At 43.8% G+C, this 20,529-nt stretch overlaps 2 protein-coding genes across 3 annotated transcripts; both read left to right on the forward strand.

Annotated features, from left to right (window-relative positions):
- The first annotated feature begins 1,176 nt into the window (after window positions 1-1,176).
- LOC118097928 (cationic trypsin-3-like) lies at window positions 1,177-8,284 on the forward strand. 2 transcript variants are annotated; one of them, XM_060268992.2, is made up of 5 exons: window positions 1,177-1,268; window positions 3,832-3,994; window positions 5,227-5,483; window positions 6,569-6,705; window positions 8,020-8,284. In XM_060268992.2, the coding sequence occupies exons 1-5, from the start codon at window positions 1,229-1,231 to the stop codon at window positions 8,167-8,169; spliced, it is 747 nt and encodes a 248-aa protein (XP_060124975.2). In that variant the 5' UTR covers window positions 1,177-1,228; the 3' UTR covers window positions 8,170-8,284. The 2 variants fall into 2 exon arrangements, with proteins under 2 accessions (XP_060124975.2, XP_034997137.3); XM_035141246.3 differs by lacking the exon at window positions 1,177-1,268 and adding an exon at window positions 2,358-3,011.
- Window positions 8,285-13,151: 4,867 nt separating this feature from the next.
- LOC118097930 (anionic trypsin-like) lies at window positions 13,152-19,360 on the forward strand. The gene is made up of 5 exons (XM_035141248.3): window positions 13,152-13,293; window positions 14,453-14,612; window positions 16,267-16,520; window positions 17,739-17,875; window positions 19,089-19,360. The coding sequence occupies exons 1-5, from the start codon at window positions 13,254-13,256 to the stop codon at window positions 19,236-19,238; spliced, it is 741 nt and encodes a 246-aa protein (XP_034997139.1). The 5' UTR covers window positions 13,152-13,253; the 3' UTR covers window positions 19,239-19,360.
- The last annotated feature ends 1,169 nt before the right edge of the window (window positions 19,361-20,529 follow it).

Consider the following 20,529-nt stretch of genomic DNA (forward strand, 5'->3'; position numbering starts at 1 on the left):
GCTTCTGCCTTCCGCGCGTGCAGCCCCAGGACCCGGCTGCAGCCTTTGCCTGCCGCGCGCGCAGCCCCAGGACCCGGCTGCAGCCTCTGCCTGCCGCGCGCGAAGACCCGGTGGGAGCAGGTCTGTGGTCTGTACAGATACCGGTACCGGTACTTAATTAAAAAATAAGACATCCCTTGAAAATAAGCCATGCTGTGTTTTTTCAGGAAAAAATTAATATAAGACATGTCTTATAATATGAGAAACACGGTATTGTCTGTATTTGCATTAGGGTAAAGTAATTGCCTTTTGGTTCCAGAAGGTACAGCTACTATTGGTTCATTTAAGCTGCTGTTTTTGGATCCTCTGTCTTATTGGTTTCCTCCAAAAGGCAGCACTGCGATTGCCTGATATTGTTCCTTCCAAAATGCAGTGGTACCTCGGTTTACAAACACAATTGGTTCCGGAAGTCTGTACTTAACCTGAAGCGAACTTTCCCATTGAAAGTAATGGAAAGTGGATTAATCCATTCCAGATAGTCCGTGGAGTACTAAAACTGAAGCGTACTTAACCTGAAGCGAACTTTCCCATTTAAAGTAATGGAAAGTGGATTAATCCGTTCCAGACAGGTCCGCGGAGTACTTAAACTGAAAGTACTCAAACCGAGGCGTACTTAAACCGAGGTATGACTGTGTATCCCTTTCTAGCTAGTCCCCTGTCCCTATAAATGTAGCTTTCCCCTCCTCAGAGCTCAGTCCTGTTTGCTTTAATAAAGAAGTGTTACTAGAGAATTGTCTCCAGCATATTATGTCAAGAAAGCTGAAATCACGAACTCCACGTCACAACAGGACCAATGTGAGATTCCAGTTCCTCTGCGGGGCTTCTGGCAATGGGAAACTCCCAGGCAGGGCATGTGCTCCAGAATCCTCTAAGGAGTTGGGATTCGGGACATTATAAACACGATAAAACTGTGTTCAGGGCCAGGCAGGTTTGCTGGCTGACCTGGCAGCCTCAGGCTGCAACATTTGCATTTTCTATTATTGGAAATAGCATGTCTTTATCACTTTTCCATACGATAAAATGCTCAAATTATTCCAAGATCCTGGGAAGTGAAAAGCTGCCATGATGACCTCGGGAGGTGGGCGTTCAGCCAGACAAAGCCTGCCAGCAGCTATTTAGGACATGAAACCTCCTCCAGCAATTTTTTTCCTCTCTGAGCAGGTAGAGAGTGATCGTTGGCAGAGACACCATGAAGTTCCTCTTGATCTTTACCTGTTTGGGAGTAGCGGGTGGGTCCTTTGATGCTGTTTCATCTTTCTCTCCTTGGAACTCAGGACAACTAAAACAAAACAAAACGGATTTTCTATCATAGGCTCCACTGGAGACAGCAAACGCCATCCAGAAGTTATATTTGTCATCCTGCTGGGATAACAGCAGTGGTAGGGCTAGCATATGAAAATATGGAGCAAGCTGTCCGTAGTGCCCTAAGCCCAGTGCATTCTTTTTTAGCAAAAGAGGTGCCGGAACTCTCCATAAACGTCTCCTTTGTTTTCTCAGAATGGCAATGACGTGCATCTGAGAGGCAATGAAACTGAGTTGTGGTGAATTCTGGCTGAAAAAAAGGCTCAGCTTTAGACTGTTCCTGTGTTTGTTTGTTTGCTTATTTATTTATTTGCACTAAGATACAAGTCTTCATAGGGGACGTGGGTGGCACTGTGGGTTAAACCACAGAGCCTAGGGCTTGCCGATCAGAAGATTGGTGGTTCGAATCCCCACGACGGGGTGAGCTCCCGTTGCTCGGTCCCTGTTCCTACCAACCTAGCGGTTCAAAAGCACGTCAAAGTGCAAGTAGATAAATAGGAAGGTACAGCGGGAAGGTAAACGGCATTTCCGTGTGCTGCTCTGGTTCGCCAGAAGCGGCTTTGTCATGTTGGCCACATGACCTGGAAGCTATACGCCGGCTCCCTCGGCCAATAAAGCGAGATGAGCGCCGCAACTCCAGAGTCGGTCACGACTGGACCTAATGGTCAGGGGTCCCTTTACCCTTTACAGGTCTTCATGGTCAGGGCCAGACCTACCATGAGGCAAGGTGAGGCAATTGCCTCAGGCAGCAGCATCCACGGGGCAGCAGATCTAGTCTCCAGGGTGTGACCTGCTCCTTGAAGGCTACATCTGCTGCCTCCTCAGCAGCCCCATACCCAATGCCACCTCTACAGAGGACTTTTGGCGATAGGTCTCCTTCTACCTTGTTTCCCAATGTAGATTTTTTGGCCCCACCCCTTGTTCCTGATGTAGATCTTCACTCACCCCTTCTTCCCTAGCCGGGGGGCATGGTAAGGAGCCATTTTGTGGTTCACCTCAACTGCCAAAATGTCGTGGGCCAGCACTGTTCATAGCAAAGCTATTTACAACAGGCAGCTAGAGCCACCATATCACCACTGTTTTGCAAAGACCTCCACCTCGCTGAGTTCCCCAGTTTACTGCATGATTTGGCAAGGCATTTTCTTAGCCAAACCTACCACCAGCAGGGTTGTGTTTCGAAGAAAACTGTGGCAATAACTTCAGTACTCGGTACACTGAAGAGCCGCACGGTAACGATAAATAGTTTGCCTGTGGGTCAAAGCTTTGTTGCAGCCTCTGTTCCGCAGCTGAAAGCAGAGAGCAAGATGGATTTTAGCCCGGCGCAGTCGCTTCAGGAGTGATGGTGCCGCATAAAAGTTTAGGCAATGCAGGGCCCTCAAAATGTTGTTGGACTCCAACTCCCATCAGCCCCAGTCAGTATCACCCACAGTCAGGAATTACGAGAGCTGTAGTCCATCAGTATGGAGAGAGAGACTTTCTGCTGGCAATCAGGCAGTGGCTTTTCCCACCTGCTTTGCCCAACCCTCCAGCCCTAGGAGCCTTTCCCAGACCATGATTTGAAAACAGCAGAAGCAGCTTGGAAGAGAGTTCGGAGATATTTTTTTAAAAATTTTTTATGTGTGTCCTTGTTTCTCAGTTTGATCTTTTTACATAGTTTCGTATGCTTTCTGGTATTTTTATGCATTGTGACTATGGTTATAGTTTAGTAATTCTTGATTGTAATTGATACTGTAAGTGTAAAATGTTTAGTTATTATTTGCTGGTATTCAATTTTACAGTTGACTATTATATTTTAATGGATTATTGTATATTGCTTTATTTGATGTAGGTTGTTTATTTTAAAGTAATTGTGACACTTTTGTACAGTGTTACCTTGATCCTCAAATTTAATCTGTTCCGGGAGTCTGTTTGACTCCTGAAACTGTTTGAAAGCCAAGGCGCGGCTTCCAATTGGCTGCAGGCGCTTCCTGCACTCAACTGTAAGCCATGGAAGCTGCATCGGATGTTCGGCTTCCAAAAAACGTACGCAAACTGGAACACTCACTTCCAGGTTTGCGGTGTTTGGGAGCCGGTTTTTTTGGGAGCCAAGCTGTTTGAGTACCAAGGTACCACTGTACTGGATCAGATTGCTCTTAGGTGTGCAATCTTTGTTGTCTATTTTGTTGTTTCTTCAGCTTGTAAAACGCCTTGTTTATAGTAATCTAGAAAGGCAGTACACAAATTAAACGTGAAATGAAATAAAATACCTGGAGGGCACCACACAAAAATACTACGCCTGATTTAAAGCATTTGCGCAATCCAATCTTTGGCCTATCCATAAGAAATGTGGTGCCGTTCTTTGTGTGCAGCGAATTGGCAACAAAAAGAAAAGAAAAAGAAAAGCATTTTCAGGATTCAAGACAATTCTGTTCAGTAAGATGATGCATTTCTGGCGAACATAGCAGGGTGATCGTCATTTTGCTTACTTGACACTGTCCTTGGCTGTCACAGCTGCTGTCCCCTTTGACAATGACGACGACAAGATTGTGGGAGGCTACACCTGCCAGGAGCTCTCGGTTCCCTACCAGGTGTCGCTGAATGCTGGATATCACTTCTGTGGGGGCTCTCTCATCAGCAGTCAATGGGTCGTATCAGCTGCTCACTGCTTCCAGTCGTGAGTAAAGAACATTCAAATCCTTCATCAGTGTTGCTTAGGCTCTATTTCCCTCTCCCCGACACCTTCTTTCAGAGCTAACAAAGTTTGGATGGGACTAGGACGTCACCAGGGAGACTTGGTACCCTGGCATCTCCCTGCTGCAGATACTCAGGACAGATAAAAGAAAGTAATTATCCACATAACCGCACAATAACCTTGGCTCAAATGTTTGTGGTGATGGCTTCTGTGAGGGGGGGGGGGAGAATGTGCTTGCAGCTTTCAAGTCAGCGCCCCCATAATCATGAAATAATAATAGTATTAATAATAATTTATTATTTATACCCCGCCCATCCGGCTGGGCCTCCCCAGATACTCTGGGCGGCTGCCAACAGATTAAAAACAGAATAAAACATCAAATATTAAAAACTTCCCTAAATGACATAAAAGACATCCACTGAGTTATGAATGTATACCTACTATTATCCATTCATTTGAAAATAATAATAACCAAAGAATTAACCTAAAGTTGAGTTCACACAGTTTGGGCAACCAGCATTTCCTCATGGGAACTTTTGCGTCTTTCCAAAGCTTTGCTACACATATCCCTTGCCGTTTGCTAAACAGTTGTCGACAATCCTGAGCTTCCTTTTTCAATCACTGCCTGGCCTTAAATATGACCTGGAAGATTGTCTGTGGATTTCCTTTTTCTTTCCTTTTTAAGTTTTTATTTATACTTTTCAAGTTTATACATTTCATTAGTTTTACAAATCAATTTAACGTTTTGAAATTTGACTTCCTTCCCTCTTTTTCTGCAGTTCCTTAATTTTTTAAAATATCCAAATTCATTTCACTTGCTCATTTAATTATCCACTGTAAATATATACTCTTGTGAAACTGCAGGTTATTACAATAAGCCTGCCAATGTTCTTATCTGTATACAATTTATCTGTAAATATTCAACAAACCATTTCCATTATTTTATAAAAAGTTTGTTATCTTGATTTCTCATTCTTCTGATAAGCTTTGCCTTTTCTGCATATTCCATGAGTTTCTTAATCCATTCTTCTTTTACTGGCACTTCTGCTTATTTCCATTTTGTCTGTGGTTTTTCTGGCACTTTGTACATGGTATACGTGAATCAACCACATCACATTCTAGAGCTTCGTTTAGATTAAAAGTTTTGGGCTTTGGCTGAGAATTCCACGCTATAACCTACCCTTAACCACCGCAATGTGTTGCGAATATTTCAGTTTCCGCATCCAGGTGAGGCTTGGGGAATACAACATAAATGTCCTGGACGGGTCAGAGGAGCTCATCGATGCTGAGAAACAAATCCCCCATCCCAAGTATGACCCGGTTACCACAGACAACGACATTATGCTCATCAAGCTGGCTACCCCTGCCACCCTCAACTCCCGCGTCCGAGCCATTTCCTTGCCTTCGAAATGTGTGGCTGCTGGGACCGAGTGCCTGATATCAGGATGGGGCAACACCCTCAGTGATGGATGTGAGTCAAGGGGTGTTTCATGCATTCTTTCTGCAGGAATTCAGGGCCAAACTAGACATTGCCGACTACATCCAGCAGCCTCTCAGCACTTTTTGTAGCAATAATAAAAATAATAATAATACTGATAATAATAATTTATAGCAGCACATGCAGGGGCTGCTTAACCTTTTCCTCCCTGGCTGTTCAACAGCCCATGTACCATTTCATTCTTCCAATGGAGAAATGGCATGTTTGGATGCTTCCCCGTGCAAAACAAACCTGCCCGAATATTGAAATATGGCACGTTAGGAAGATTAAGCTGAAACTCATTTCTTATGGTATTGTTATTTAGAGCATTGGTACCCCCACCGTTCAGACAAAAAAAGGCTTCCAAGGTGGCTTAAAGGTAAAGGTAAAGGACCCCCGGCAGTTAAGTCTAGTCGCGAACGACTCTGGGGTTGCAGTGCTCATCTCACTTTACTGGCCAAGGGAGCCGATGTTTGTCTGCAGTTTTCCCGGGTCATGTGGCCAGCATGACTAAGCCGCTTCTGGAGAAACCAGAGCAGCGCACGAAAACGCCGTTTGCCTTCCCGCTGTAGCGGTACCTATTTATCTACTTGCACTTTGACGTGCTTTCGAACTGCTAGGTTGGCAGGAGCTGGGACCGAGCAACAGGCACTCACCCCGTCGCGGGGATTCGAACTGCCGACCTTCCAATCGGCAAGCCCTAGGCTCACTGGTTTAGACCACAGCACCACCCGCGTCCCCAAGGTGGCTTATGTACCATCAATTAAAACAGGACAGTCCCTGCTTGCAAGTTTGCCATTTTACCAACACAACACAAAAGGAAAAAGGGGCAGGGAGGGATGAGGAAAATAGCAAACTACAAAGTAGAAGGGGGGCACGTTTTTGGTGGTTGTTCTTTTTTTAAAAAAGAAAACCCTCAAACATGTAATTCCTGAACTTTGCAAACTGTAGTGGTATGGCCCCAGGAACGCTATGCAATATCACAGGTCATGCTGTGGTTTGGTAGTTTTTGCTTCTCAATTTCTTGGGTTATAACAACATTCCTTAATTCCTCCCTCCCCCCCCCAATTTTGGGGCAGTCAACTTGCCAGAGCTTCTCCAGTGCCTGGATGCTCCCGTTCTAAGTGATGCCGAGTGCAAGGATGCCCTGGTGGGGCAAATCACCCCAAACATGATGTGCGCAGGATACCTGGAAGGCGGCAAAGATTCCTGTGATGTGAGATGCCTTTTTGTGACTTTCCTGTTTTGCCCAGTCACCGTGCTGCTTCTGCTGCTACACTTGTGCCTTTAATTAGAAGAGGGATGTCGTGATCTACCAGTAGATACCCAGCTGATCCTGCTAAATCTCTTAGTGTTTTAAAGTGTCAGACAAAACATCAACCTGAACACAGCAGAGTTTGCGCAGGTTTTCCGGAAGCTTCTGGCGGTAGTGTAATGACTAGACGTCTGGACGCAGAATAACTATATGCAGTATTTATTGGACAATCAGTATCCAGAGTTACTATGTACAAACTTCAGAACACAAAAGAAATAAAACAAAATCCTTTCCTCTCTGTCTCTCTGTCTCTGTCTCTCTCTCTCTCTCTCTCTCTCTCTCTCTCTCTCTCTCTCTCTCTCTCTCTCACACACACACACACACACACACACACACACACAACCACCTGTTACAAAAACCGCAGTCTTTTGCTTTTCCTCTGTCTTAACATCACACAATCCTTATCTTTTAGGAGCTTCTTATCCAATCAGAGAGTAGTTGCTAAGGCTCCTGAGAGAGAGCAGGTATTGGCTTTCTGCCCAGAGTTAATTGTCTGAAGTGGAGAGCTGCCTTTTTGCACGTAGGCACTTTGATATCTCTAACAAAATTGTGGGATCCTTATCGTGTACAAAAAGTTAGGGGGGGGGAGCTAAAAAACAATCCTCCCCCGAAAAGCTCAACAACTCTGTGCAATCCACCCACCCACCCCACGCACGCTCCTCCTCCCTCCAATCACAATGGGTAGATCACTGCCAGTTTTGTTTTGTTTTATACTGGGAGTAGATCACAGTCTCTTAGGAGTTAGAGATGCCTGAATTAGAAGAACCATGTGGGTCACATTTGCAGGTGACACCAAACTGGGGGAGGGGTAGCCAATGCCGCAAGATGACAGAATCAGGATTCGGAATGACCTTAACAGATTGGAGAACGCGAACCAAACTAATAAAATGAATTTCAATAGGGATAAATGCAAGGTTCTTCACTTAGACAGGGAAAACCAGCTGCACACAAATAGAAGACAAGATTCCATACATTAAAAATAGAAAACCATTCTAGGAGGCAGGTTGAATCCAAACTGGGAAACATTGGCTTGTTGTGGAGTAGAGCTTAGGGGTTCGTACCATCTCCAGTGCTAAGTAAGGCCTTCAGAGGATTGGGGTGTGTGGGTGTGAGTGTGTTTTCTCCTTTAGAATGTCATAATCAGGCTTCAGATGGATAAATTGGTACCCGACTAAAAACAGACATTCCTTAACTACCGAAATCTTTTATTTACAGGGGGATTCTGGTGGACCCATGGTATGCAACGGGGAGCTCCAAGGAATTGTGTCTTGGGGTATAGGGTGTGCTCTGAAAGGTTTTCCTGGCGTATACACCAAGGTCTGTAACTATGTGGACTGGATCCAAGAAACAATTGCGGCCAACTGAAAGATCCATCCCTGTCTTTGGATATTTGCCTTTTCTTCTGTTTAATTCAGCACCGTTGTGCTAACAGACAAATAAAGTCAGATCACATGATGCAGCCATCTCTTTCTTTCATGAGTCAATAGAGTTCCAAAAGTGAACTAATTCCCCCCTCTATACTTTGAAGTTTTTATACTGGACATCTTTTATACTTAAACATTCCTGTCACACAGTATTCCTGACTATTATAACCAGTACTTTTTTTCCTGGCAAAAAAAATGTTTATGGCTACTCTCATTTTGACTCAAGAAAATCACCATTTTATAGTTTAAATCGGGGGAAATAAATACAGCAAATGGACAAAAGTACAAAGAACATGCATTACTCAGTACCGAGTACTGAAGTTATACTGCCCCTCAATGAGGCCAAACTTTCATCATTAAAACACCACACATCCACATTCCACACTGCTTCACACATTAAACACTCGCTTCCATCTGAGACTCAGGAAACACTGGGAAAGGAAAGGAAGCCGTCATCGGAGGTGGTAACGACGAAACTGACCAATCACTGTGCTAGATTCCAATTCCTACTTCACACTTTAAACGCTTTCTTCCCTCTGAGACTCAGGAAACACCGTGACAAGAAATAACACTGCCATCAGGGGTGATTCACCATGCTAGAGAAGAAACTAATTTTTTAAACTTTTTTTTAACTTCTTCTCCCATTAGATTTACAAAAAGTATGTGCACCCCTGCGTACCCCCCAAAATAAAGCACTGATTATAACACCCATTAAGGAAGTAAGTTCATTTTGGAATGAATTGAGAATTGAACCAAATGGGGTTCAGTTTCAAAATAAATGCATTGGGTAATGAATGGTTGTGTAGATTTCTTGTCCCATTTGTACCCATTTGTTGGCAGTGAAGCTTACCTGGCTTTGGGGGCTGATGCTCTTAGAGGCTGCCGTTTTATTTATCCATAATGAATTGTACGACATTCCAGAGGGGAAATAGTGCCCCTACAATTGTTAACTATGGAAATCAGTTTTGCTATCACTGCCCCCATGGTGACAGTAACTTTCCCACCCCCCACCCCTAAAGTCAAAAGCAAGAACCAAAGAACAAAAATGCATGTAGGTACCGAAACAAATACAGTCATACCTCGGTTTGAGTACTTTCAGTTAAGTACTCTGCGGACCCATCTGGAATGGATTAATGCACTTTTCATTACTTTCAATGGAAAAGTTTGCTTCATTTTAAGTACACTTCAGGTTAAGTACGGACTTCCCGAACAATCATTCTTTGGGTTAAGTACGCTTCAGGTTGAGTACACCGCGGACCCGTCTGGAACGGATTAATCCACTTTCCATTACTTTCAATGGGAAAGTTCGCTTCAGGTTAAGTATGCTTCAGGTTAAGTACGGACTTCCCGAACCAAATACACTCATTCTTCGGGTTAAGTACGCTTCAGGTTAAGTACAGACCTCCGGAACCAATTGTGTACTTAAACCGAGGTACCACTGTACAAGTCTAATGAATGAAGAATGAAGAATTGCCCTACTGGATAAAACCGAGAATCCTCCTGTTTAAATAGATTGTTACAAAAGTTAGGTGCCTCCCCATTTCTATGCTGAGCGGTAGCAAGAGCCCATGGGGTACCAGGCACTAATCCAGGGTCTGTGGTCCTTTGGGGAATTGAAGACATGGCAGAGGCTGTCCTAGCTTTAGGAAATGTGATTTATTCACATATTTACACCTGATTTTAGATGGAATCCAGGGCATCTCTTCCAGCCTACCCAAGATGCATCTCTCTCTCCCCCCCCCTCTTCCTCCCATCACACCTTGTTAAATATACTCTTTCCCTGTCACCTCACACCCAGGTATCTGAAGGTATCTGAAGAAGTGTGCATGCACATGAAAGCTCATACCAATGACAAACTTAGTTGGTCTCTAAGATGCTACTGGACAAAAAAAATATATTTTGTTTCGACTACGGCAGACCAACACCGCTACCCACCTGTAACCTCACACCCAGTTACCCAGGCAACCTTCCAACCCCCCAATCTTTTCACACCTCAGGGCAGGGGGAAAGGACAGTTATCCTGTGTTGCCAAATGGCCCTCCAAAATGACCCTCAAGCTGTGTGCCTGGTCCTTCAGGGGCACAGTTATAGCATAGCCTTATCCTCCATGAATCTGTCTCTCTACAGTCTGGATCTCAACCGAGATAAGTAGCATTAACTGGTATGAACCCTGAAAAAAAAAAGGTATGAACATGGTGGAGAGGAGAAACACCCAGTGCCATTAATAGGCGAAGCTTTTCCTCACAAGTTAAATTTCTCTATTCAGGGCCGGCTCATCGTAGACCCCTGGTGGCGCAGGGCACCATGGCGCCGGCCCGCCAGGAGGGCGCCGCGAGCTGCGCCCGCCCGCTGGCCGGCCGGTCCACCGGTCCGCTGCGCAGCTGTGCGCAGCACCCACCTGCCCACCGCGCTGGGAAACGGGGTGGGAGGGCGCCGGAGAGATTGTTCTGTACCTGCCCGCCCGCCCGCCGCGCAGGAGCGCCACGCCCACCCGCCCACCGCGCTGGGAAACGGGGCGGAAGGGCACCAGAGAGATCCGGCGCACCATGGCGACAGGGGCGCTTAAGATGGCGCTGTCTCTATTCAAGGCTACTGTGAAATGCAAAAGAGCAGGGGAAGAAGAAAAACTGCAACCTTCTGTATCACTTCCCCTTGCAAGTGTTACACTAGCAACAATTCTCCATGGTTCTCTGTGCCAGAACTTGGGCACCAACCAGCAAGAAAGTCCCCCCCCCCCCGGGAAGGAAAAACCTGGGTCTGACAGAATTGTATAGATAGGCTAATGAGGGAGTGCAGAATTGATCTCTGGAATCTTTCTGACTTCTCAGGGTCAGGGGGAGGTCTTTTGTAACCCAGGGTAGGGGAAATAATGCTCTGTGCAAGAAGAAGAAGAAGAAGAAGAAGAAGAAGAAGAAGAAGAAGAAGAAGAAGAAGAAGAAGAAGAAGAAGAAGAAGAAGAAGAAGAAGAAGAAGAAGAAGAAGAGGAGGAGTTTGGATTTGATATCCCACTTTATCACTACCCGAAGGGGTCTCAAAGCGGCTAACATTCTCCTTTCCCTTCCTCCCCCACAACAAACACTCTGTGAGGTGAGTGAGGCTGAGAGACTTCAGAGAAGTGTGACTAGCCCAAGGTAACCCAGCATTTGCATGTGGAGGAGCAGGGAAGCGAACCCGGTTCCCCAGATTACTAGTCTACCACTCTTAACCACTACACCCACTGGCTCTCAACGTTTTGTCATATGCTGGGCAGGAGAATCTAAACTCATGAAATAACCACAACTACACCCAGCTGGATGTGGATGCCCATATTCACGTTCAGAAGATATATTTTTTTTAAAAAAAATTATTCATTTTATAAGAAACAACAGCAAACATATAACATTTCTAACAAACAACTAAGGGACAAAATAAAACAAACTAATAAAAAACAAAACTAAAAAAACAAAAATACATAAAAATATTTTTTATATAAGCCTTATTTTCATTCATATCTTCAAATGACTCCCCTCATTACCTTCTTTCTGAATTTCATTGCAATACATCTTTAGCAGTTTATTCTCCATCATCTAAGAACCAAAATTTAATTTAATTATTCCTTACTCTATTAACCAATCACTTAAATTCTACATTTGCTAACACTACTTCGTATCTTATTTTAACGCATATAGCCTATATAACCTTCACAAAGGAAACACATTTCTAAATCTTGCAATATTTTTTCAAGTATATTTAAATTTTTTCTCAATCTTCTTCCACCCTCTCTTCCTTCTGGTCACGTAATCTCCCAGTCATTTCGGCGAGTTCCATAAAGTTCAATATCTTCATTTGCCATTCATCTATCGTAGGTATCTCTGATGTCTTCCAGCTCTTGGCGAGTAATATTCTAGCAGCTGTTGTGGCATACAAAAAGAATGTAGTATCTTTCTTTAGGATTTCAGATTTTACTAGCTGATGCAATTGGAGATGTCTCTGCCTTTAGGAGGCAAGAGGTGACCTTTTATTTGAGGACAGCTGGGGCATTCTGGGGCATGCATGTTCCTGCTGTCCTACTACTGGGCATGGTGCGCACACAAAAAGCTCATGTCCTCCAACATTTCTCTGATGAAAATAAGGATGTCCTATTCCATAATAATAATCATAATACCCTACCTATCTGACTGGGTTGCCCCAGCCACTCTGGGCTGCTTTCAACATATATAAACACATAATAAAACATGAAACAATTAAAAAACTGCCTTCAGGTGTCTTCTAAGGGTTGTATAGTTACTTATCTCCTTGGCTTGGGGGGTCGCATAACTCCATTCCCTCCAACATTTCTCTGATGAACATACGTCCTGAGGAAATGCAGGACATTCCATGAGCAAATAAGAATCCAGGATGGCTTCTTTAAATCTGGGACTGTCCCTGAAAAATGGGGAAATTTGGAGGGTCTGTGTGTGGGATCTGTAGCTACAAAGTATTCACAACACTTCCTAGCCAGGATAGTGTGGTTATTAGGTTCTGAAATTCTCTGTAAAGCTAAAGAAGGTCTGAACAATGTGTTTGGTGGTTTCCTCAACACTGTATATTTCCTGTCCAGTCTGGCCCAAGCTCAGCATGGGCCTGCCACTTGTCTGCCATATAATTCCATGCCCTGAACTTCTGACAGGCTTTAGAATGCTGCACTCCCCTGGGCTGGCTGTAGCCCATACAGAACAGGATTACAGGGTTTGTGATGTTTCATAAGCATCCAAGATGGCGGAAAGGGGGCCCAAGACAGACACAGCTGTGCACATTGGCAGAACTACACACACCACAACACCTCAATTCCTAGAAATGTTTCACTTCAGATATAAGGCACCTGTGGTCATTGTATCACCTTGGGCGCTTGCAAGGTCTATTTTAAGCAAGCTGATGCAAGACCATGGGAAGTGGAAAGCTGGCGGGACCTTGGGCTGAGGAGATAAGGTCCTAGGCAAGGTATAAATATGGAGAGATGCCTTCAGAAAGTCCTGTTGCAATTGACGAATCCACTGAGAAGACATCATGAAACTCCTCTTGGTCATTGCCTTCCTGGGAGCAGCAGGTGAGTCTTTCAAAATGCCAGGTTTTAAAAGAATACTAAATGAACCCCTGTTTCCAGTGGGTTTTGGGTACTGTTTTGAAAATAATTTTTTTTAGCTCTTTTTATGGTATGTCTGCAAATCACCTTGAGACAGATGTAAAAGGTGATTTTAGTAAATTAATTTATTACAGAGTAATGAGGAGGTTACAAAATAATAGAGTTCTGAAGTTTTAGGTCTATGCTAGGTCAGGCTGTTGCTGTAGATGCTTGAGGAATTCATTCTTTGAGAATTCTAATGTAAAATTATCTGATCTAATATGTGGACTGTAACACAGTGATTCATCGGTTTCTGCACTTTCCGGTTCTCAATTCAAAAATCATACAGAAACATTTGACATGTCTTTTGAGAGAAAATACTACTACTACTACTACTACTACTAATAATAATAATAATAATAATAATTTATTATTTCTACTCCCTCCCATCTGGCTGGGTTTCCCCAGCCACCCTGAGTGGCTTTCAACAGAACATAAAAACAGAATAAAACTTCAAACATTAAAAACTTCCCTAAACAGGGCTGCCTTCAGATGTCTTCTAAAAGTCAGATAGTTGTTTATTTCCTTGACATCTGATGGGAGGGCGTTCCACAGGGTGGGTGCCACTACCGAGAAGGCCCTCTGCCTGGTTCCCTGTAACCTCCCTTCTCTCAGTGAGGGAACCGCCAGAAGGCCCTCGGTGCTGGACCTCAGTGTCTGGGTTGAACGATGGGGGTGGAGATGCTCCTTCAGGTATACTAGGTCGAGGTACAGTATACAGAAAATACAGAAACTGAGAAGAGATTAAAAAATGTGCATTTATAAAAGATATATGTTTATATGTTCATGCAGTGTCTTTTAAATACAGATTTGTATGGAAACAGGACAGAGCAGTCCTATAGGTGAACATATGTAAAACTGATTTGCACATCCCTAAGAACCAAAAATATACAGATATTCCTGAGATGTGACCACACGAAACTCAAGGGATCGAGCAACTGCCTCTCCCTTCTTAACCTTAACTTCAAAACCAGGTCATGTTATCAATAAGAAACTGTGCCTAATTCGGGTTTTGTTTTGCTTTCTGAAGAATCCAAATTACTTTGCAGTCCTTGCTCATTCTGATTTCCCCTGTTTTTGTCAGCTGCTCGCCCCTTTGATGATGACGACAAGATTGTGGGAGGATACACTTGTGAGAGGAACTCTGTCCCCTACCAAGTATCCCTGAATTCTGGGTACCACTTCTGCGGGGGTTCCCTCATCAATGACCAATGGGTTGTCTCAGCTGCTCATTGCTACAAATCGTGAGTTTCCTTTCTCCATTGCCATGTTTGTACTGCAAACCCACAAGATCGCAACATTTCGGTGGAGCTGGAGTTTAGGAATCGTAAGAACCAGTATGGGGTTCAAGGGTTCCAGATTGTTCAGAGTAGATCCCTCTCGTTTTTATGTAACCAAGCAACACCACAGCCTATTGCCACGATGGAGCCATTGGTAGCTGCATCTGAATATAGATTTTGAAAGCACATTCCAGGTGGGTCTCCCAGGACAATGTGCTGAACTAGATCCTGAGGTGTAGAATGAAGAAAGTCTTCTATTGATCCAGGAAAGGCAAAAGGCATGATTTCTAATATTTATACTAGACCCATCCAATCCAGAGACTTCTTGTAATCTGTCAAACATTGTGTTACGGTACCCAGTGCCTCCCTGGGTCCCTTTGGGGAACGGGCAGGATATAAATTTAACAAACAAACAAACAAACAAACAAGCATTCCTCTCTGCACTTAAAGAGGGCTCTGAGATCTGAGCACGAGAATCCAGCCACAAAGAAGAAGTTTCTCTGGCTTAAATCTCACACCTTTCGCTAAATTGTGTTGTGTACTTAGAAGTCCACTGGAATTGTTTCCATTATTTATTTACATAATTTATTTACCACTTCAGTGCTATTTTTCAGGAAAAAGAAGTGCCAGAGCTCAGTCATTTTATTGTAGTAAACCTTCTAACTGGTTTACATGAAATCTTGAATCTAATGTGCAATTTTATTTTATTTTATTTTTTCCAAACTTCCGGGGACAGCAGAAAGGCTTATAGTCATTTTAATGAATGGGCTGGTACCTTGCTGTTTTTTATTGTAATAATTTGTATGGTTTTAATAGATCTCTATCGATGTATGTTTAATTGGTTTTTTATTATATGTTTTTCTGTGTTTTTAGGCAATGCATATTTTTATGTCAGGTAAAAAGGTGTGGGGTATAAATAAATATACAGTATAGCAACAACAACAACAATTAATGGAATGATATAAATATATTACTATTATTATTATTAGAATTTATTCATTCAGTATTCACATAGAGAGACAAAGGAATGCAGTTTCTATTAAATAATGGTGTTGCTCCGAGTAAAGTCCAACCCCCTCCTTCTCTCCTATCCTACGTCATCCCTATGGTGGTTGATCTGAGCCAGGCATCCCCAAACTGCGGCCCTCCAGATGATTGGGCCTACAACTCCCATGATCCCTAGCTAACAGGACCAGTGGTCGGGGAAGATGGGAATTGTAGTCCAAAACATCTGGAGGGCTGAAGTTTGGGGATGCCTGATCTGAGCTTTCTGCCTCTGAGCTTTCTGTTCTAATACTCACAATGCCCGCCTAGTCCTGTGGGGAGGGGGGTCAGGAATGTTTTCCATAGACACTGAATCTGTCAGCTGTCTCTCCCCCAATTCTGCTTCTTCCTGCTGTTCTTCTCCCAATATTTCCCAGCTTTCCCCCTCTGCAGCCTCTGAACTATGCCCTTCTGCAAACCACTGTTCTAAATCTATACTGTTCTCCTGTTCTTGGGAAGGCTCAGGAGAACGGGGGAGGGGGGAGCGGCCCCCACCATTCCTCCTCAGTCCAGCCCCTGACAGGTCAGACACCGCACGGTGCGCTCAGCACCCTGTCAACTCTTGATTTTGCAGCCGCATAGAAGTGAGGCTTGGAGAACACGACATTATGCAGGTGGAAGGAGGCGAGCAGTTCATCAACTCCGAAAAAGTCATTCGCCATCCAAAGTACAACTCTTGGCTCCTGGATAACGACATCATGCTCATCAAGCTGAGCTCCAAAGCCGTTATTTCCTCACGCATCACCCCCATCACCTTGCCTAGTGCATGCGCAGCTGCCGGAACTGAATGCTTGATCTCAGGGTGGGGCAACACTCTTAGCAGCGGAGGTGAGTATGAACATGATTTAGTCAACCCATTGGCATTTATTTACTTACTTACTTACTTTACTTACTACCTTTCTACCGAGGTTCCCATCTCAGCAGTTCCTAATTTCACAGCGAACAAAACAGCCCACTTTCTCATTGATCCCCAAAGGTCTGATGGGGCAGATAGGAAAGATGTCAGAGACAGAGGGACAATTGCGGCTCCAATGGAAGAGAGTTTCGCAACCAAGGTGCCATCACAGAAAAGACCCTGCAGTATGTCACCGCAAAGGGGGCCACACCCATAGATGGGACCCCTAGAAGGGTACCCCCAGTCTCAACGCATGGGCCAGTTTAAAATGTACTTTGACTCCAACCTAAGTCCTGCAAGCATATGAAAGGAGAACGTCCATATGCTGGCACTCTGGTGGGCTAGGGAGCATTAGGCGGTGCTGTTCATTTCACCTCAGACATAGCAGATGTGCACACACCAGGTCTACTTCCGCCCCAGCATCCCCCCCCCCCTGTGTGCTCCACCTTCAACCTTCCCATATGGAATGGGAATGTCTGAAGGGGGTTTCTAAGCATATTTGACTTCGTAAGCTCAGAAGCAATGAAATCAGGAATCCTGGTCAAGCAAGGCACCTGATCATTTAGACCAGGCATCCCCAAACTTCGGCCCTCCAGATGTTGTGGACTACAATTCCCATCTTCCCTGACCACTGGTCCTCTTAGCTAGGGATCATGGGAGTTGTAGGCCAAAACATCTGGAGGGCCGCAGTTTGGGGATGCCTGATTTAGAAACTTCCAAGTGTGTTCATTCAAATACACTTAGAAGGCCTTTAGCTGTGATTAGTAGCTCGATTCAGAAATAACCAGGGTCGGCTCTAGGGGTTTTCGAAAGTCGAACAAACCGCATGTAAAAATTTGTAAGTAAAAAAAAAGCATATTTAAAGCTGCCAACGGTTTCCATTCAGATGTAGAAAAATTCGTAAGCGTGCGGCCATTTGTCCCGTTCGTAAGTCGAAACCTACGGATGTCGAATAATTCGTAAGTCGAGGGACCACTGTAAATGAAATGAAATGTAAGCACCTCAGCAATTTTGATATCTTGTGAGCTGATCAGTGAAGCCCTCATGCCTTTTTACATAAGGCTAGAGGCCCACAAAGATAGACAGCATTTATGTCCCCAACATTCCTGGATTATTGTCTTAGTTACACCCCTTTTCGTTTTCCTTTCCAGTCAACTACCCTGACCTTCTCCAGTGCTTGAATGCTCCCATCCTCACTGATGCCGAGTGCCGAGATGCTTATCCAGGGCAAATCACTGACAACATGATCTGTGTCGGGTACTTGGAGGGCGGCAAAGATTCCTGCCAGGTGAGACGATTCACCTTTAGTTGCATTATTAAATGAGGAGCTCTGAACCCTTGAAAATAATTAACCACACAAAAATGACCGCTCAGCTTTCTTTGGCAGTGGCCACAAATAGTTACCGGTATACTGTAAGATGTCGGTCCTGAGTGGAAGCAAAGCTTGAACTTTGCATGCCTGGATATAGCCAGGATTTTTGTTTGGAGGGGGAGGGACAACAGGCCTTTTGTTAGGGGAGGGCAGAACCGATGTCATTGGTCAGTTAGTTAAGCATTTCTACTGTTTTACCTGATGAGGGGGGTTAGGCTACACCCAAGTTTGCATAATACACTTTGTGTGAATGCTGCTTCCACACCATTTACCATTTTCTGTGGTGGTGGTGGGGATATTAGCTAAGGATCAGGTTGCACACTGTGTCTAAAGGCGAAATCAGCATCTCAAAGCAAGAATCACGGCTTGCTTCCTCAGAGGCTGAATTCACACTGTAAAGCAACTATGCTGCAGCATAAGGACTGGAAGGGGTAGAAATTCAGTTCAGTTCCCCTGTGAAGGCAAACCTACATAATCTACACTTTTTAAAACAATACACAAACCAAAGCACAGCTCTCCCCTAAATTCACACGGTTCTTTAAGCAAGTCACATATACAAAAAATACATACGCGCTAGGGTAAAGTGTATCTAAAAATGCATATATTGGTGAAAATAACGTTTCAAAAAATGTAGTGTATTACAGGAAATTGCTTTGCAAAAATCTGTATATTAGCCAGCATTGCATATAAAAATGTGCATATTCAGAGAAATTCATGCAAAAATGCTGATAAATTATCCCGAGGACTTTTAAAAAAACACACACAAAATCTTAGGTGGAGATGTGGAGAAGTAAACTTAAGTCTGGAAAAATCAGGAACCAAAACTGACAATTTGGCTCATCGCTTTCTGTGGAGCACATATTTCAACATTGCCATGTTTTCTGGGCACTTGCTTAGTGTGACCATTTTACTGTGAGAACGGGAGAACTCTGGTTGGTGCTACCCTTCTGTTCTTGTGGGCTGGCAGCAGAAGCCCCACAACTGGAGTAGAGACATGGAGAAAAGAGATTTCCAGAATTTAAGGGAAAACAAGACTTTAATGGATATTTTTGCTGTCGTACAAGGAAAAGCAACATGACTTTGGCTGCATGCACAACACATTTTACTTGCAACCTCTTTTGTCTCGCAGGGGGATTCCGGTGGCCCCGTGGTGTGCAATGGCGAGCTCCAGGGCATCGTTTCATGGGGAATGGGCTGTGCTCTCTCTGGCTACCCCGGAGTCTACACCAAGGTCTGCAACTATATTGACTGGATCCAGGAAACCATTGCTGCTAACTAAGACAGCAATTCCTCCTCTAGTTGCAACATACTAGCACCCTTTGCTTCTCATGTAATTCGTCTTAATAATAATATTAAAAAAAGAATCCCAAGGAAATAAATGAATACAGATTACTAAACCTATCCTGGTTCGTGGTTGTTTTCTTTTCAGCACACTCCAATCAAGGGGCATATCTGTGCGACAGAGTTTTATCATGGGACTTTTCGCTTTCGTATTTCCACGTCTTTCTAACATATTCATAAAGGGCATTTGTTTATTTATGGTGATTCCTACCAGGACGGCTTACAACGAACATTCAATTACAAAAGAACTGCCTTTTAAAAAAATAGAAGGAAAAGAAAAGCACGTTAAAAATGTTAATATGTTAGAAACAGCATTAGGGTCACACTGTGCACACATTTAGTTTTCCAGGGGAATCCTGGCCTTTTAGAAGTGGATAAAAAAAATAAGTTTTTATCTTCCCTTTTTGTTTTAATGGGTTATTGTTTTTTGGTTGGTTGGTTGGCTGGTTGCAGGTTGCTTTGAGTCGCCCTGGACAAGATAAAACAACTAACAAAATAAACAAACAAATATCCAACAGGAAAAGAATATGAATTTCCAGTGACTTATGCACAATAACATCACCATGCTGCAATGCAAATATCAAATTTAAATTCCGTAGTGCTTCCTTTTTTTTCTCAGCAGTGGCAAACTCACCAGGTGTCCCTATTTTCCAGGGATAATCCCATATTTACAGAAGCTGTCCCGGTTTCTGATTTGATCCCGGAATGTCCTGCTTTCCCCCTGTTTTCATCAGATAAATGTTGGTGGGTATGGAGTTATGCCATTCCCAAGCCATCTGAGAACAGCCCTGTATAGGCAAGGTTTTTTTAATGTTCATTAAACATTATGTTTTTACAAATGTTGGAAGCTTCCCAGAGTGGCTGGGGCAAACAAGCCAGATGAGTGGGGTATAAATAATAAAACATAGTAATAATAATACAGTGGTACCTCGGTTCTCAAACATAATGCGTTTCGACTTCCGAAACATTCGAAAACCGAGGCGCAAAGGGCTGCCTGCAAATTCAATTGAGAAAATTGAAAAACATGCAGTGGAAGCCATTTGACTTCTGAGGTGCGTTCAAAAACGGAAGCATTTATTTCCGGGTTTTTGGCGTTCGGGTTCCGAAATGTTCGTCAACGGAGATGTTCGAGAACCAGGGTACCACTGTAATAATAATAATTTTTAAGAAGATGTCCCTATTTTCATCAGAGAAATGCTGGAGGGTATACAGTGGAGGAACCTTAGACC

The sequence above is a fragment of the Zootoca vivipara genome, chromosome 15, assembly GCF_965207765.1.
Source record: "Zootoca vivipara chromosome 15, rZooViv2.hap1.1, whole genome shotgun sequence".
Lineage (NCBI taxonomy): Eukaryota > Metazoa > Chordata > Lepidosauria > Squamata > Lacertidae > Zootoca > Zootoca vivipara.

What these genes read in the sequence shown, in the direction of transcription:
- LOC118097930 (XM_035141248.3), top strand. Translation starts at nt 13,254, where the DNA reads ATGAAACTCCTCTTGGTCATTGCCTTCCTGGGAGCAGCAG. An exon ending in GCTGCTCATTGCTACAAATC is followed by an intron (nt 14,613 to 16,266) that starts GTGAGTTTCCTT and finishes TTGATTTTGCAG; the next exon opens with CCGCATAGAAGTGAGGCTTG. An exon ending in CAACACTCTTAGCAGCGGAG is followed by an intron (nt 16,521 to 17,738) that starts GTGAGTATGAAC and finishes TTTCCTTTCCAG; the next exon opens with TCAACTACCCTGACCTTCTC.
- LOC118097928 (XM_060268992.2), top strand. Translation starts at nt 1,229, where the DNA reads ATGAAGTTCCTCTTGATCTTTACCTGTTTGGGAGTAGCGG. An exon ending in TACCTGTTTGGGAGTAGCGG is followed by an intron (nt 1,269 to 3,831) that starts GTGGGTCCTTTG and finishes TGGCTGTCACAG; the next exon opens with CTGCTGTCCCCTTTGACAAT. An exon ending in GCGGCAAAGATTCCTGTGAT is followed by an intron (nt 6,706 to 8,019) that starts GTGAGATGCCTT and finishes TTTTATTTACAG; the next exon opens with GGGGATTCTGGTGGACCCAT.